We start from the raw sequence: 17,763 nt of genomic DNA, 5'->3' as shown, positions 1-17,763 counted from the left end.
TGTTTTAATCGGCATTTTGATCGCACGGAGCCGAAGTCGAGTGGACTTCTGCGGAGCCAGGTGTGTAGCAATCATTAGTTTATCGGTGTGGCAGTGCTGACGAATTGAGCGATGCGACTCATCGGACGAACTAACCCGATCAGCCCAGACCCAGCCTTGATTCAGCAGACCTGACCGGGCAGAGCTAGATCTAAACAGACCTTATTAGATATGAATGGATCTGCTCAAGTCGGACCGGACGTCCGGGTGTCACCAGATCTAAGCGGATCTGACCGAATCAGAGACATTAGCTGAGCTAGACCATCTAACCAAGAGGCCAAACTGGTGATAACCACCCGGCTTCTCACAGCGCAGGTAAGTGGACAATCGCTTAGCATAGACGAGGAAGCTGATGATGCGGATATTCAACACTGATCATTGCTCATTCCCACATCCCCAATCCCATTCATTCTCCAACACCAAACACGATAACCCGACCGTGTGAATGTATTCTAAACATGTCGTCCCGTAACACCGGACGTGTCACCGTGCACCAGTCACCGTTGGCAGCAGAGCAGCAGGCGGGGGGCGACCGAACGCGGCGGGTCGGACGGAGCCGGCCGGCCGGCCGCGCCAGCCGCCCCCCGCCGCGGTGGAGAGCGGGCGCCAGAGGGCCGGCGCACGAGCGGGGCGCCGGGGGCCTGCCGGGGGGAGGGGAGCGGAGTCAGTTATGGCACATGGCATATGGCTTGGTAGTCAGGTGACGGGTCTAATGGAATGATAACACAAGTCTAATTTTGAAGGTCATAAATTACAAGATGTTAGTGGCAACTGTTACTCCTTTCCTCCTCGCAATAGCATAGCCTCGCTCATGCGTAAAGTCGTCTATAGATAAATGACCATTATTCAACCAATTTTCAAGCTCGAGACCTGATTACCCCAGTCAGCCACTCCGTAGTGGTGGTCAGTTGCTCACCTAGCGGCGGGGGCCGCGCTGGTCGCGCGGAGGGCCGCGATTGTCCCGCCGGTTTCCCCAGGCGCCGCCGCCGCCGCCGCCGCGGCCGTACCCTCCCTGGCCGCCGCCGACGCGGTCGCCGCGCGGGAACGGCGGCCGGTCGCCGAAGCCGCGGCCGCCGCCGCCCCGGCCGTAGTACATGTCGCGGCCCTGCTTCATCTCCAGCAGGCGCTCGTTGTTTTCGACAAAGTTGGCGAGTTTGTCGGCCAGCTGGAGGGCCATGGACTGCAGTCGGCTGGGCTCGGTCCGGTGCATCACCACCGTCTGAGACGGCTCGTCCAGGGAGGCCTGTGGCGGCGGCGGGACAGGAGCGTCAGACCAGCGGAGATGGCGAGACTCCACCGCGTGCGTAAAATGGTACAAATAGTCATACCTGACCTCGCCAAACCCGAAGACACATGAGAGAAGAGCTAGTTATTCAATAAGAAAAACGTTCACAAGTTACTCATCAACCAAATTAATTTCATCAACTGCTATCATGTAACTCCATGCCAGCACATACAATAAACGCGGCTGCTTCCCACTCCCCTCGCTCGCCGGAGTTTGCTCACCATCAGCTCAGCGTTGATGATCATCTTGCTGACGATGCTGTGTACGTCTCCAACGGAGAGCTCGAACAGCTCCGACATGGTCACCATGGACACCGAGTCGTACACGTTGCTGTAGGTGAACAGGTAGGTGCGCAGCGTCTCCTCCTGGATCTTGCGCGTCAGCATGGCTCGCACCTTGTCGGCCCGAGGCTGGTCACCGTTGTAGAAACGGTCCCACACCTGGCCGGCGGACAGAGGCGTTAGACCACGAGCGACGCAGCAGCAGCATCGTAACAGTTGTAATACTTGGGAGAGATGGTGTTCTTATCATGGAAAAGAGACACGCGTTGCTCGAGACACAAGAAGCTGACGCAAAAGAAAACATTTCGCAGCTCACAATCGGTGTGCGACCTCACTAACCACCCACCTTAGCGTTCATGGTTTTGTCGATGACGAAGTCGCGGCAGGCCCGCCAGTCACCGCGTCGCATCGCCTTTGAGGCGGCCACCACGTGTTCGCGCATCAGCTCGGGGGGCCCGAGCAGGTCGTACTTGAGCGCCGAGTTGCGCAGCTGGTAGTGGAACGACTTGGAAATCAGCCGACGACGGGCGTCAAACTCGTGCGCTGAAACAGACGGGTGTGGAGGGTTAGAACGGATATAGGTACGTAAATATCACTGCAGACAATGCAGCCTTCAAAAATTTCGGAACATGTCGCAATAAAACAATGGTATAGCAAACAAGGCAATAGAGACCCACGCAGGCCTACCTTATTTTGGAAAAATAAAGTACCGGCACGGAAAATGGTCGGTAAGCAGACATTGTTTCAGGCAATGTACGTACGAGCTCCCTGCGTGTCCTTCGTTTGCGGACCCCGCCCGCCGTCGTCGATGTTATCCCTGTAAGACTCACCAGCCATGTAAGGCACCTCGATGAGCATGGCCGACACCAGGTAGACGCACTCGAGCAGCTCCAGGTTGATGTGCATGTGGTAGGGCATCTCTCGCAGCTTGTTCAGCTCCTCCTGCTCCTGGGTCAGGTCGTCGCGACGCTGGAACAGACACTCAGGGACGTTAGACGGACATCTGGCACCTACGAGGACGTGATTGTGCGACAGATTCTTTTGCACTGTTTCAAAATCGATACTTAAAAGCTTGCTGTATAAAAACTCAGACTCAGCAATAACCCCCGAGAAGATTAGGCGGAAGGTCACGCTGTTCACGCGGTCACGCGTCACGCGGGAAGGCCCTAAGTGTCACGCTGTTGAGAGGTATCTGTCGACCGACCGGCAGTTGCGAACGCTGTACACATTCCACTGTAGCGGTCAACCGTCGCGTTCAATAACGTATGTACCTGACTGCTGCCCTGGGCGAGCAGCTCCTTGACGCGCGGACTGCTCTGGATGTCGAGCAGCGCATTGTGCGCCTCGCGGATCTGGGAGTTGCGGAACGCGCACAGACCCAGCTGCACCATCATCCGGTTATAGTGAATCTGTGGACAGCCAGCGTGGCGATTATTACAGTCTTCTAACGCCACGGGGCGCGTCTCGGACAATGTCATTGCGTACAACACTAAAAGGGAGAAAAGACATTGCAAAAAAGCGATTCTCATGAAGAACGATCAGTAAAAAGGATTAAGCCGTTTTGAGTCAGCTTTTTGGCTGCCTCACCGCCTTCCCAAAAGGAATTACTATCATCCCCTGCTAAATGGTACGTTCTCGAAGCACGCTATCTCTCACCTTGGTGACGGGGTCGGCGTTCTGGATGTTGGTCTGCAGGTGCGACATGAGCATCAGGTCGCGCGCCTCGTACCAGTGGTCGTGCAGCGCGTGGTGGTAGATGTGGTAGAGGATGGCGCGCGTCCGCAGCACCGCCGTGCTGTCGTTGCTGTAGATGTACTTGCAGCGCCGGTCCACCTCCTGCTCGCTGGTCGGCTCGTCGGCCGGCACCTCGCCCTGGTGGGGAGGCGGGACACGGAAAGTGGTCAGTAGCTGGTCGAAAACCACACCACAGCCCATGACTCACCATACATCGTGAAAGCATTGCCGTCAGGCTGAGTCTTCATGTTACCGTTATGTTTTACATTTATATTTTATACTGTAACAATTCCTGGCGGACGCCTCTTTTACCGTAATTTCACCACCGTCAACACAATATCGCCAGACGCCAACCACCACCGTCGTACATCACCATCGCTGGCCAACACAACGCTCGCCATCCCTGTAACTACTCCTCACCTCTGCCTGCTGGAAGATGCGCTTGTCCACCTTGTAGTAGATGTGCTCCACCTGCTTCAGGTAGCCGCGGCACATTTCGTGCGGCGTGGTGCACAACTCCACCACGGCGTCATCGGCCTTGGGCAGGCGCGACTCGAGCAGCTGGACGGCCTTGTCGATCAGACGCACCATGCGGTGCTCGTCGCGCAGCCTGAGCCAAGGAGGAGCTCCGTTAATGGGGGAGGGGAGAGCGGGAGGGGCGACGGAGGCTTACACGCCGGCGCGGAGGGAATGACTGATGACCTTTATGAAAGATAAGCAAAAATAACAATGAAAATTCCATTGTGAACCTTCAGAAGTTAAGCTTCATTGACCCCTAAATGGAATTTTGGACATTTCACGTGGATGAAAAGGGCATTATCGTATTCGATAATGAAACTAAATCGACAAATGCAGGCTCAGTATTTCGTCCAAACACCCAGCCTCGTCGCCAGTCATCACACACATCCCACCCTTTTAAACCCCGCCACTCGTCGCGGCACGCACCTCTCAAAGTACTCGTTGCTGTGGGCGTCGCAGTTTTTCAGGATCTTGACGAACTCGTCGTCGAGCCGCTCGACGACGGAGAGGATGCAGCCGCGCACGCGGTACGGCGGCTCCTCGAGCGACTCGTTCTCCTCGAGGATGTTCTCGCCGACGATGACGTCCGGCGTGGTGAGCAGCTGGTCCAGCAGGTCCTCCACGCGCTGGTTCACCTGTGTTCACGGAACGGACCGGACGGTGTCAGCGCAGCTAAGGAATGGTGTACGATGGGATGCGAGGATAATGCACACGTATCATATCAAATCAGCAAAGTAACAGTGCGGATCCAAGATGTCGGGGCTGGGCAACATCGCCTCATTGCGCTCACTTGCAATGCAGTCGAGAATAATTGTTTCATCAACTTCCAAGCATGATTTCGCAAATGGTGTTTACCGCCCAGGACGTACCACTACCGCGAAAGGAAACCAATTTAGTGTCGTGAGCCTAAGCATGCCTAAGCTGGCGACGGTGCCGCTCCGTCCTCCCCCCCCCCCCCCTCACACACACATTTCCACACTTAACCCCTCACGTGCAGCACTCACCTTCTCCCAGAGGTCGGGCTTCATGGCGTACCGGATGGCCAGGTTGTAGTCGAAGATGGCCGCCGTCAGACCGAACTTGATCTTGACGATCATGCCGGGCGTCATATTGTGCTGCTCGGCGATGGTCAGCAGCTCGTGCAGCAGCTCGATCATCTCCCGCCGGTCGTTGCCCTTTTTGCCGCGCGCCGCGCTGATCTCGGCGTACTTTTTGTTGACGAGGTTCAGCGTCACCTCGTCGTCCTTGGCGAACATTTTGAGCTTCTCCTTGGCGGTGGGCGCGCCCTTCTTGACCTTCTCCCAGTCGCCGTCCTCATCCTCGTCGTCCTCCTCCTGCTGCCGGCGTCGCTCGCGCTCCTCGGCCCGCTGGCGCTCCCGCTCCTCCTTCTTCTGACGCTTGCGGGCCTCGTCATCCTTATCGGTCGACCTGGGGCGGGAGGATGAATACGATGAGCGGGTAGACACACGAGACACAGTGCAACTTGATACACGGTGTCGATGAAGCTAATGCAAAAATAAAGTCGCTCGATTTTCCCGACAATGCAGGGAAAGACTTCAGCACTAATGCCAAATCGCGTGTGACTCGTAGGCTACGAGAAACCACAATTAACAAATTACACATCCCGAAAGAAAAACTTGCGAAAACAATACGGAGATCAAAGAGATGTCAGGTAGTGCTCGACTCGCACGCGCCTCATGCTGGGCCCTGGTTCCTGTCATTACATCATCGCTTTTTTAAATAGCATACCCTAGTGTTCTACTGCCCTACTGGTCCGGCCAAATGGTACTCACTTTTTGAGGAAGTAGTCGCGCATGCTGGGGTACTGGTCCTGGTCGTCGTCGCTGTAGTCTGACTCGTCCGAGTCGGAGCCCCAGTCGATGTCGTCGCTGTCCGAGTCCGACTCGTCCTTGGCCTTGCTCATCTCGCGCGAGCGGGACGGCTCCTTGCTGGTGCCCGTGGAGGGCGCCACCTCGGCGTCGCTGGCGCCGTCGTCATCAGAGTCCGAGGCGTCAGAGTCTGCCGGCACGGCGGGGCGGTGGTGAGACGACGGCTGGCGGCGACACAGACGGCCGGCGGCGACACAGACGGCTGGCGGCGACACGGACCGCCGGCGGCGACACAGACGGCCGGCGGCGACACAGACGGCCGGCGGCGACACGGACCGCCGGCGGCGACACAGACGGCCGGCGGCGACACAGACGGCCGGCGGCGACACAGACGGCCGGCGGCGACACAGACGGCCGGCGGCGACACAGACGGCTGGCGGCGACACGGACCGCCGGCGGCGACACGGACGGCCGGCGGCGACACGGACGGCCGGCGGCGACACGGACCGCCGGCGGCGACACGGACGGCCGGCGGCGACACAGACGGCTGGCGGCGACACGGACCGCCGGCGGCGACACGGACGGCCGGCGGCGACACGGACGGCCGGCGGCGACACGGACCGCCGGCGGCGACACGGACGGCTGGCGGCGACACGGACCGCCGGCGGCGACACAGACGGCCGGCGGCGACACAGACGGCTGGCGGCGACACAGACGGCCGGCGGCGACACAGACGGCCGGCGGCGACACAGACGGCCGGCGGCGACACAGACGGCTGGCGGCGACACAGACGGCTGGCGGCGACACGGACGGCTGGCGGCGACACAGACGGCCGGCGGCGACACAGACGGCCGGCGGCGACACGGACCGCCGGCGGCGACACAGACGGCCGGCGGCGACACGGACCGCCGGCGGCGACACGGACCGCCGGCGGCGACACAGACGGCCGGCGGCGACACGGACCGCCGGCGGCGACACAGACGGCCGGCGGCGACACGGACCGCCGGCGGCGACACAGACGGCCGGCGGCGACACGGACCGCCGGCGGCGACACGGACGGCCGGCGGCGACACAGACGGCCGGCGGCGACACGGACCGCCGGCGGCGACACAGACGGCCGGCGGCGACACGGACCGCCGGCGGCGACACAGACGGCCGGCGGCGACACGGACCGCCGGCGGCGACACGGACGGCCGGCGGCGACACGGACCGCCGGCGGCGACACAGACGGCCGGCGGCGACACGGACCGCCGGCGGCGACACAGACGGCCGGCGGCGACACGGACCGCCGGCGGCGACACGGACGGCCGGCGGCGACACAGACGGCCGGCGGCGACACGGACGGCCGGCGGCGACACAGACGGCCGGCGGCGACACGGACGGCCGGCGGCGACACGGACCGCCGGCGCACTCGCCTGCCCCCTGCATACCGCAACGCCTAACAATTAAAATAAGACTACAGTTTGAACTACACAGTTTGAGCTTCATCGGATTTTTTTCAGTTCATGCATCGTCCGGAGATAAAAAGTTCACCCACCGTTTCCCATTAGAAGCATTCGTGACACCATGTCCAGGATGTTTTCCCAAGCCCAGGCCCCAGCCGCGCACCGCTGGCACCCCGGGGAGGGCGTCACCCACCTTCGGCGCGCTTCTCCTCCTCGTCGCTGTCCGGCAGGTCGGGGTTCTCGCGGAACTTGGCGATCTCCGCCGCCATCTTCTCCTCGCGGTTGTACTTGCGCAGCTTCTGGCGCAGCGTCGCCAGACTCTTGGACTGGACCTTGGAGAGGTTTTTCCTGGAGTGACAGCGTTTCGGTCAGCTATATACACCGTGACACCATGATGCCATTCTCTTCTAAAGGAACGAATACGAACACTAATTGATAAATAAACGCATCCATTTTGAGTATCTACACATAACCTAGCAATGACTGGTAACCTTTGAAATACAAGAAGTTCTTTCTGAAAGTTAGTAGAAAATTGCATCAGCCGTTATTGAGTATAATGATAAAAGAAAACCGAAGCCTCAAAATAATGAATGTATTCTAAAGTATGACCGAGAAAAAAGAGATAACAGTTTCGGGCATAGCCCATCATCAGATCCTAATAAGTACATTTTGAAAATTGTGACCTCGCCTCGCCGAAACTGTTATCTCTTTTTTCTCGGTCATACTTTAGAATAGGTACATTCATTATTATGAGGCTTCCGTTTTCTTTTATCATTATACTTATCATCATGAGCCTCAAACAAGCGCTTTCTCATATTATTCAGCCGATATTGTTCGGATAAAGCTCGATGTCGTGAAGCCTCTCGCAAACACCTATGGCCGCAATGCAATACGATCACTGCGGACGGTGCACGGACCTTGCGTTGCGGTCCTCCCAGACGGAGTTGATAAAGTCCTCGCCCTCGGCCATGCAGCGGACGTAGAAGCGCGGCACCTGACCGCTCTCCTCCTTCTGGATCACAGTCTGCGCCTTCGTGAACGCCTTCCATAGGTCCTCAAAGTCTGAACACACAGACAAAAATCGTTAGGGACAAAATACTTTGAACTAGCTGTACATTCGACACCGAATAATGAGGAGAAGTGCTTGAAGTCTACACATAGATATTTAAATAACACTTATTTCATATCAATTCAAATTAACAATATAAAGATGTGCTAACAGCTCAGTTACCTGAATCGCTATCATGTATGCTAGTTCGTGAGGTGATAAATGCCGAGGACAGGAATACTTACTGGTTAACAGTGAACCAATATCCCTGTTCTTCCGGAAGTTCTTGATATTTCTAACATAGGTTTTCAGTTCCTCATAGCGCTTCTCCTTAGCGGACCTGACCACGCGCTTCGTCTCCTCTTCATCATCGGAGAACTGAAGAGAGATACAAATGAAAACATTAGCTAATAATGAATCACATATACAGTCAACACTCAACAGACACTTTAAACGTTTCGATGAAAATACGTTTAGGATTCGGATGACAAACGAGCAAATAAGTACAAGCGAGACGTGAACAAGGAATGAAACAACACAATTATGATGGAACGAAAATGACAGTATGGTCGAAACGAAATCACTTGCATCAACTCGAGCGAGAGACGAAACGAAGACAAAACTCGGAAACACTCAAGAATAACAGTCAGTTGCAGGCCGGTGGCTCGAATCTATAACTGCTACAAAACAAAAGACCCTCAACAAATCAGCCAGCATGGCAGTCTGTAGCAGGCGGTGTGTTCCACCGCAGTGTTTTCGGTATCACTCACGGCGAATGCGGCGGCGGTGAGCTTGGGCTGCTGGAACCGCTCTGGCTCGTCACTCTGGGTTGATTCCGAGTCCGAGTCGGACCCGGCGTCGAAAAAACGACTCATGGTGCCAGTCTGAAGATTGGAAAAGCAATACACATCATCATTACCACGCATCACCTACTGCTGGGCTGTGAGCATGACAGCTGTATGCAGCAAACAAACGAAATCAGCCGGGGAAACAAAAGCTTTTCCAACATCTTTTTTCAGATTCCAAGCTGATAATGTTCTCACTGGACTACCTGATCAAGCACACATCCTAAGAAGTTAAGTAAGTGCATACACATTGTTACATACACAATAGCTCTGCTTTACATGTCTTATAATCTGCTCATGTTATTATGCAGCTGAATTTCGACTTTTAAACACCAAGAAAAAAAATGAACTAACAAAACCTAAGAATCCATGTTTAAAGCCATTAACATTTATTTTTCAGTAGAAGGAAGCACATAAACCTAAAACAAAACAACAAAAACTTAGATGGTATTGATGGTTCCCAGCAAGATCATCCTCAGTGCGGTTTTTAGAATATGACTGGAGGAGTGAAAAAAAAACTTTGAAAGTAAGTATGACACACTTAGTATTCTTGTACTTGATAACACAGGAAACAGCTAGCGATATGGGGTTATTGCATCCTATGGGGCTTGTAGAGGTGAGCTGAATGGTATAACAATCTCAATTTCAATAAAATTGGCACTAAGGATATTCTTGAGCTGCAACCCACAATACATAGCAGTGAAGATAACATTGAAGCAGGGCCAATGGGAATTGGTCCATATCCAATTCCATAGTGGTGCATCAGCATCCATATCCAAAGTAGGTATCCATGGTGGTGATGATATCACTGCTCAATTATAGTCTGGCAAATCTAAGAAAGAATGGAGTTAAAGCGCCTGAAGCACTTTGCACGTGGTTTGATCACTTGAAACACGGAATATACTACGATACTATAGTCTACGTCGTAGACTATACGAGTATATTCCGTGCTTGAAATGCATGGTTCGGAGAAATTTGTGTGAAAAGTTGTGAAAGAAAATATGCTCTCACAATATAAATGCACATGCATTGACGGCTGTAGCACTTTAAATCCGTTCTTTCTTGGGTTGCCAGACTATAGGTATGACACATTTGTCTGGTCAAAATATTTTAATGATCAACCTCATGTTTGGAAAAGTTAACACGCGCACCGACAACTTCTGCGCCAACTTAGTACCGACGGGGAGGGGGGCGGATGACCGCCCCCCCCCCCCCCCCTGAGATCTCGAGAACGAAGCAAGATAGCGACAAGCGGTAAACGGCATCGAATACGCACGGACAAGGTCTACAATTTTTACTAAGGTCATTTTCAGGTCAGGTCAAAGATGACGTCACAAGGATAAAAAAAGTCAAAATGGCGGCGCTAGATATAGAGTTTTTCTCGAATAACTTTCGAATTAGTCAAGATAGGAACAAACTAAGGGCATCATCGTGATCCTCTCGTCAATCCGCATCGAATGATATATATGTTGACCTCGAAAGGTCAAGGTCAAAGGTTGACCTCAGGTCACGCGACCTCGAGGTCATCATGTATATCATTCGATGCGTCTTGACGAGCTGAACACAATGATACCATCCGCGCGGCTGTATCTTGTTCCTGTACGGAGTTATTGGCAAAAAACCGCTGGTGACCTTTGATGACGTCACATGACCTTACAGCTGCCCAACAGCAAAACAGACCTCAAGGTAGTGAAAGTTGATCGTATATGAAGTCATGTATGGTATATGGGGCCATTCCGACCCGTTTTAGTGGTAAAAACAGGGAGTTGATTTTTCGCCCATTGACTTATAATGGGGAGGTCGAGAAATTGACCTGACCTTAGGTCACCGATATCAAAATTCCGAGATATACAAATTGTAGCTACTAATGACCTAATAACATCCTGCGACTTTCAAAGGCCTCCGACATCTACTGTAGCTCTGGCACGGTGACAAAGTTGCAAAAAAGTGACTTGAGGTTGGGTCATTCAAAGTGACCTGGTGACCTGACCTTAAAAGTTAGGAAGTTCAAACTTGTACACTATGTGAAAAATTAATGAGACAATAGTTGTACCAAATTTCGCGGCTACGCGCCGCGGTTTTCCCGCTATTCGCGAAAAACCTCAGGGGGGGGGGCGGATATCCGCCCCCCCCCCCCCGTCGGTGCGCGTGTTAAAGGTTTAGGTTGACATCAGGTAAGCTCAACGGCCTTGAACTTATTTCTATTGGTGAGCCATGTATTGCATGGGTATTTGTAGGTGCTGACAACAAATGCAGCATTAGGCTTCTAAGCCATGATGCTGAGAATTAGGAAAAACAAACTAATTAAAGTGACCAATAGGATTTGCTGTACAAAACTTGTGACTTCGAAATAAAGCTGCTCCGATCACTGGCCCATCCAGAAGGCAGCATTGGATGCTGCTGGGGGCATATCCTCCCAAAAAAAGTTTCTCCAAATTCCAAAAAAAAAACTGCTCAGATTTTGATTCCTTACACAGTATGACTGAAGTCAGTGTAACACAAACTTTTCCTAGTAAACCTTGTTAAGTTTCCTTTTATCATTAAAAACTGTAACTTTTATTGAATTAGGGTGCTGCAAGGGAGCATTTGTTCCAAATGCCCACCTGGATCTGCAAGTGACTTCAATGATTTTCAATCACTGCAATACTCACCACATCTTCCAGTGAATATTGCAGTTCAGCCAGATTGGAAAAACTTAGCAGAGACTACAGTAGATCCTACCACACCATACCCATAACCCAAGTTTTAATGAATTCAGTTTCTAGCACTTGCATTGAGGCTGGTTATGGTACCTAGTTACTCACAATAACTTTAAAAATAACTCATAGGTTCCAGTGAACATTGGTAAATGTAGAAAAGATTTAAATGGACTAACTCCCAACAAAGTTTGTTAACTCATTGGAACTTTCAATATGTATTAACCCTCGCCCGTATGGGGGGGGGGGGGGTCGAACGGACCGCTCCCCTCAGTTTTTCGCGAATAACTCGCGTAAAAGCGGCCGATCGCGACAAAATTTCAGTACCCTCGAGTTGATCAATTTTACACCTACTCTGAAGATTTCATGACCCTGACCCAAATGACCTTTGACCTGTGACCTACTTTTCGAGACCATGTTTGGCCGGAATCGCGATTCGGCGTACGTCGGCTCGCATTAGCCGCGCTTTTGCAGTCTTTTCGTGGTTTCAATAGCTCAAACATGTGATATGCTGTTGCCCCCATGCATAAGGGTGGGTGTCAAGGTCACCTGAAGGTCAGGTCAGGTCATTGACCTTTGATGACCTCGGTTCACTTTTCGAGTTTTACATGTTTCTAAGCCAGTTTTTGGAGCTGAATTCGAATTTAGCAACCATATGAACATTTACGAAGTTGTCTTGGTGCCTTCGTAACATGTTACGAAGCTGTCAGAGGCGGTTGACACTTACTACGAATACCCGGCAGGACCCCTCCTTGGATGACCTGGCCTGACCTGACCCGACCTGGCCTAAATGCATGTAGACATCATCTGTGATCAAAACTAACATGATATTTGTGATCAGCACCCCGGAAAACCCCATGGCAGCCACACTTTACGACGTTCTAACAGGTCCCGATTTTCCCGACTTTTAGGTCATTGACCTGACCTGGAAGGTCAAGCAATGACCTAGGACCTTAAAATTGGTTATCATCGGCTTTCTCTCGTCACGGGCAACACGCTCGTTTTTTCCGCGAAGTTCTAGCTCGATCCGGGGCGAAACGGCAAGGAGGGCGGGTCCAACGGACCCCACCCCTTATACGTTCCCGGCTGGAAAAACACCAATACGGGCGAGGGTTAACATATATTGATCTTTGCATTTTAAAAACACGCCCACTGTGTTTAACTACTGTACTGACTGAAATCAGAAAAGCCACAATGTTGGGATGATACAAATACATACAATGCTATACCAACATATCTTCATCAGCAATTGTGTCATAAAAACTTCACTGTGTATTTGATACAAGCAAATTTATTTACAAACCAACTGCTGACAAACATATGAAAATACTTAATGAATGCTCACAGGACCTAGGTAGGTAGGAAAGTACTAAACTTTGTGGAGAAAGTTCATTTGGGCTTTTCTATATTTCAAGCTCCACATTATGTATTGAAGCCAATTTGAAAATGTGCATCAATCATTCTCTTAACTGAAGGAAAAATATTTTGAGCCAAATGAGTGACTTTCAATATGGTATGATCCCTTCACATTTGCCATACTATATGCACAAAATAGGCAAAGCTGGCACACTAAAAATGGTATGATTTAGTCACAAAAATGTGAAGAAAAAGAGATTAATATTTACGTTAGTTCTGCCATTAACAAGAAAAATGTACATTCTTACATTATTTGATGTCCTGAATTCAGATATGATGTTTAAATGCATCAAAAATGTAAAACAAATTTTCCAAAACACCAGCACATCACAACCCACACTGCATGATATACAGCAAAAAAAAAACACGCTACTGCGACGAAAAGGCAGCATAAAACGTTGCCCTATTGAACTTTGAAGTGAAGAATGATGTGGATATTCATTGGATTTTCGACGTGATGAAAATGACGTCATAATACCAAAACACAATAAGTTACGTAAAAAACAGTGAATAAAAACAGGAAATATTTAGCGAAGCCAATGAGACATGAGAAAATGGTCAGACCTCACCTAACCTGACCTACTGATGTTTGCCTACCAGGGGATAAGGAAAAAGTCGCTCCCAGGAATAGATTGCAAGCAATGGTAAGTCAAATATTTTTAGGTTAAGTGGTTATGCATCAGGCAATCTCTCCCACGCATTGCCTTTGGCACTGCAATGCTTTGCTACAAGTATTTTGATGTCACTTTCCTTAGTTTAATATCATCTGTAATATCAATATACTTGTACATTTGCTCAACCTTGCTTTATCCATTCAACGCCGGGGAAAAGTTGCGCGCAGACTGCATTTTGGCGCACAGCTCCACTCGGTAAGAAGTGGGGAGTTGGAGATGACGGTAAGTAGTGTACTGGTGCTTTTTAACTGGTTTGCAGAAGAAATAAGTATCAGAAATGAAATCAGGAGGTCTTAGGAGTAGCTTGTGAATTGCTTTTATTAACCCCTCTGAATGGCGGATAGAAAACACCAAAAAATATTCACTTTAAAAGCAAACAGTAAGTCTCACACTGCATGCGAGACGCAAAAAAAAAAAACGGCGCCGGCTTTCAAGCTTGCTTTCAAGTTACAAATGACACAAACCGAGGTTCCAGCTGGAGACGGAGCCTTGCATCCGGCACACCTTAGACTGAAGCAAATAATGCTTGCTTATGGATAAGATAGCTATCAAAAGAAGCGCAATTTTTAACTCATTCGACTGAATATTAAAGCATGATAATATTCGATAAAACTCACCTTTAAGCGCTAAAAATAAAAGCGCAAACGACCCAACATCCACCAGCACGAAAAAGGCCGCAACGCGCTACAATTGTCACATGCAAGTGGATGGGATGTTTTGTTCACATTTTGTTTAAATTACGTCACAAATAATTATCTTTTTCAAAGATTCTTTTTATTTCATCATCGAATTTTCGATAGTATCCTTCATTTACAATAAATAAAATACATTGATAATTCATAGATTATTTGAAAAGATAGCTGCAAACTGAAGCATAAAAGGTCGAACGGTATACTCATGCATGCAGCGCTTCCATTGGTGTAACAATTATGATGTACTAAGTCCAAAAACAAATACGAAGAGGAACAGTTTCTCTGCTGATTCTTCTACATTACACGCGCTTCGGCTTGACACGCGCTAGCACGCGGCTGACAAATTTGCGCGCTTGTTTGGGAGGAGTCAAGGCCCTAGGAGGAGTGTGAATTATGAATATCGGTGCTGTCGCTTATAATGTAACCGCATATTGATACACAACGGAAGCGCACGGTAAGGAAGCTCTGAGCGTATGTCGGTTCATCGTTATTCATATGCTACCTGCAATGTATAAGACAATCCTAGGCGGGCGGGGCTGCGGAGTCTGAGTCCAAGTCGGGCTGGCGCAAGGCTGGAGTCGAGAGTCGACTTTCCGGAGCCGGAGTCGGAATCACCGAAAATTATTCGACTTCGCAGACCTGCCAGAGCTGCGACCTTTGAGTCGGAGTTATAGTCGGTCGGAGTCGACACTTCTGTCTGGAGTCTGAGTCGGGGTCGTTTTTTTAGAAACGACCCCGATGTTTTTTTTAGAAAGATGGACTCTGAGTCTCCGGGAATCCATCGACCCCGCAGCCCTGGACTCATAGGTACTAGGCATCTGCTCAACTGCTTGCGTTCGGGCCTTAGGAACTTTACTTGGCATCCATGAAGTCTAAGCACCTTGCCCTCCCCGCTGTCAACACCCCCTACTTTCTTCTTGGCCCGATAACTCGTGAACACGGGCGGCCGAATGACTCATGGCAGGGTTCCCAAGCTTTCGCTCCTCGCAGTACCTACTCTAGTTATCACTTATCACTTTTTCCCTATGACAAGCTGCATTCCAATGGGAGATGGTGGCTGCCTCGACCTGCCCCGTGTCAGTGTTGCCGCTGGCGCACGTCTCTGGGATAATAATCGTGCAACTTAATGCTCGTTCAAAAGAAGGCTATAGACATAGAGCTTCAAGGTCCAGGTTCAATAATTGATTGGTCCGCGACTCTCGGTGTTTTTAGGTTAGAGGGTTAGAGTTTGTGCTGACGAATGTGAATGTCTGGGGTGGGGTCCGGTGATGGATTGTTAATGTTATTTACCTCCCCATCCCCACGCGTCTTCGGTGAACCAAAGTCTCGGCGTCTACAGTACTGGACTGCAAGGCCCTAGAACTGGACTGTCGCCTGTGTAGTTGCGAGAATCTCGCCAGCGCGGCGCCGAATATTGTGAGCGGCTGCAAACAGTGTTTGTATTCACGTTACCCAGTTTATTGGCATGACAATTGACAAATGAAAACCATACGTGACAAAATGACGCCCTTGATGTACATATCCGGCACAATGAACAATCTGGCCATATTATACCTTACTGCATTATATTCATAAGTAATATAACATACTGATTCTGTACACTCAGAAAAGAATAGACGGCAACAAGAAGAGTCGGGAAAGCATGTCGACTCGTTGACTACATTAAGTACACGACAGTGAGACTCGATGGCTGGCTCACCCCGCCCACAGCCAGGACAGAATATAAACATTCGAAGCATTTGCAGACTTCCCGTGGGTCTACACGATAGTATGCACTGACAGCTCCAAACAAAGGTGGACCGGATTGTTTTAGTGCGTATTCGTTAAGCATCCTGTTACACATGCAGCATACGCTGGTATGCCACGTCCTTTGGTATACCTGACCATCTGTTTGTACTGGAGGGGAACGAGAGAAGTACTCATCTCAAGCTGGCAACTAGCAAGCACACACACACACAGTGCAGCTTGATACAAACCCGTCCGCCCATGCTCATTCTATGCGGCAAATGACCGAGACTGGACAAAGTCGTCATCACCTAACCTAGCCAGTGGCCCGTGCTGCATATACAGCAGCACTGTGGCATTTGATTCGCGTCCGGCCAGGGCCGCCACCCGGCGACAGTCTACCTCTCACAGTCGGTCCGTTTCGGACCACACCACTCACACGAGCCACACAGTGGCCCGCGAGCAATGCATATGACATACTCTTTCAAAAGCTCCCAGTGTGCGGCGCCCAGACACTCAGCTGATCTGCATCCTGAGCTGTTCTCACGGTCCTCGCCAACCGCCCCCGAACTACACGGAGTGTCAGACGGCAGAGCCGCCTGGCGGCGAGCCGCGGAACTTTTCGTCCTTGGCGCGGTCGTACTCCTCGATGAACCACTGCTGGTTCAGGTAGAAGACGCGCGACACCAGGTGGTACATGGAATACTTGGCCTTCACCTCGCAGTACATGCCGATGAAGAAGCCGGCGAAGAAGAGCACGCCGCAGACGAGCGTCACCGTCTCGTTGGGCGTCAGCTCCGCCTCGTCGTACATAAGGCGACGCTTCCCCGAGTCCTGTCGGACAGAGGTGCGGGGGCGGGGCACACGCGTCAGTCTGGTGTAAGGCATTGCACGACAGTCACAAAAGGTGGCGGGTCTATGAAACAGCTCAGTCGGGCTCATAGAACCGAGGACTGCTGCGGGGCACCCTGCTGTTACACTCGCTGACACGGTGCTTTGGCACGAGCAAAGGCTGCACGTGCCGACCAGCTAAATTGTAATTGGCGAACCTAAGCAGAGACATTGCCGACTCAGTAAATAATGTTTGTGTTCAGTTCAGCAGGGGTGTCGTTTTCCAAAAATGATTGGTAGGGCCCGAAAACGGCGGACGGCCATTTATGACGCGCTTACAAAGGTAGGGTACCCCTAAATTTGTCTTTCTCATCGAATTTCGGCAGTTATTTTTCCGCTTTGGTGATTGAATTTGACAATCAAAATTAAAACCTTCAAAAATCTTATTGGAAATCTAGGCACTACCAAACCCAATGCAAAAAAACGTGTATTTATGTAGGCATGAGTGTCAGAGGACACGCTCGTTTTTTTCTGCGAAGCTCTTGCTCGATCAGGGACCGAACGGTTCATAATTGCCCTTTTCATCAAGTGATATCTGACAAAAGATGGTGGGGCTCACGGAACATTGGTAGGGCCCATATAAACATTGGCAGGGCTCGGGCCCTACAAGGCCTATACAAAACGACGCCCCTGTTCAGTTGTTA

At 51.2% G+C, this 17,763-nt stretch overlaps 2 protein-coding genes across 3 annotated transcripts in view; both read right to left on the bottom strand.

Moving 5' to 3' along the window:
- Positions 1 to 470: 470 nt before the first annotated feature.
- LOC122366344 (eukaryotic translation initiation factor 3 subunit C-like) lies at positions 471 to 14,509 on the bottom strand. 2 transcript variants are annotated; one of them, XM_043338515.1, is made up of 16 exons: positions 14,429 to 14,509; positions 8,951 to 9,064; positions 8,426 to 8,558; positions 8,050 to 8,194; positions 7,326 to 7,480; positions 5,652 to 5,877; positions 4,863 to 5,286; positions 4,285 to 4,493; positions 3,760 to 3,949; positions 3,262 to 3,477; positions 2,877 to 3,014; positions 2,436 to 2,574; positions 1,952 to 2,148; positions 1,546 to 1,764; positions 956 to 1,282; positions 471 to 680 (listed from the first exon to the last, which is right to left on the bottom strand). In XM_043338515.1, the coding sequence occupies exons 2-15, from the start codon at positions 9,053 to 9,055 to the stop codon at positions 956 to 958; spliced, it is 2,823 nt and encodes a 940-aa protein (XP_043194450.1). In that variant the 5' UTR covers positions 9,056 to 9,064; positions 14,429 to 14,509; the 3' UTR covers positions 471 to 680. The 2 variants fall into 2 exon arrangements, with proteins under 2 accessions (XP_043194450.1, XP_043194449.1); XM_043338514.1 differs by lacking the exon at positions 14,429 to 14,509 and adding an exon at positions 14,276 to 14,318.
- A 1,419-nt stretch (positions 14,510 to 15,928) lies between these two features.
- The window catches only part of LOC122366343 (E3 ubiquitin-protein ligase MARCHF8-like), a 28,406-nt gene continuing 26,571 nt past the window's right edge, over positions 15,929 to 17,763 (bottom strand). Inside the window, exon 5 of the mRNA XM_043338513.1 lies at positions 15,929 to 17,062. Coding sequence (XP_043194448.1) covers positions 16,811 to 17,062 — 252 coding nt within the window. The 3' untranslated portion in view covers positions 15,929 to 16,810. The remainder of the gene's footprint in view (positions 17,063 to 17,763) is intronic.

The sequence above is a fragment of the Amphibalanus amphitrite genome, unplaced genomic scaffold, assembly GCF_019059575.1.
Source record: "Amphibalanus amphitrite isolate SeventyFive unplaced genomic scaffold, NRLGWU_Aamphi_draft 000798F_arrow, whole genome shotgun sequence".
Lineage (NCBI taxonomy): Eukaryota > Metazoa > Arthropoda > Thecostraca > Balanomorpha > Balanidae > Amphibalanus > Amphibalanus amphitrite.
This window is presented reverse-complemented; position numbering and strand designations above follow the sequence as displayed.

What these genes read in the sequence shown, in the direction of transcription:
- LOC122366344 (XM_043338515.1), bottom strand. Translation starts at nt 9,055, where the DNA reads ATGAGTCGTTTTTTCGACGCCGGGTCCGACTCGGACTCGGAATCAACC. An exon ending in GGAGGAGAAGCGCGCCGAAG is followed by an intron (nt 5,878 to 7,325) that starts GTGGGTGACGCC and finishes CCGTGCCGGCAG; the next exon opens with ACTCTGACGCCTCGGACTCT. An exon ending in AGCCCGACCTCTGGGAGAAG is followed by an intron (nt 4,494 to 4,862) that starts GTGAGTGCTGCA and finishes CCGTGAACACAG; the next exon opens with GTGAACCAGCGCGTGGAGGA.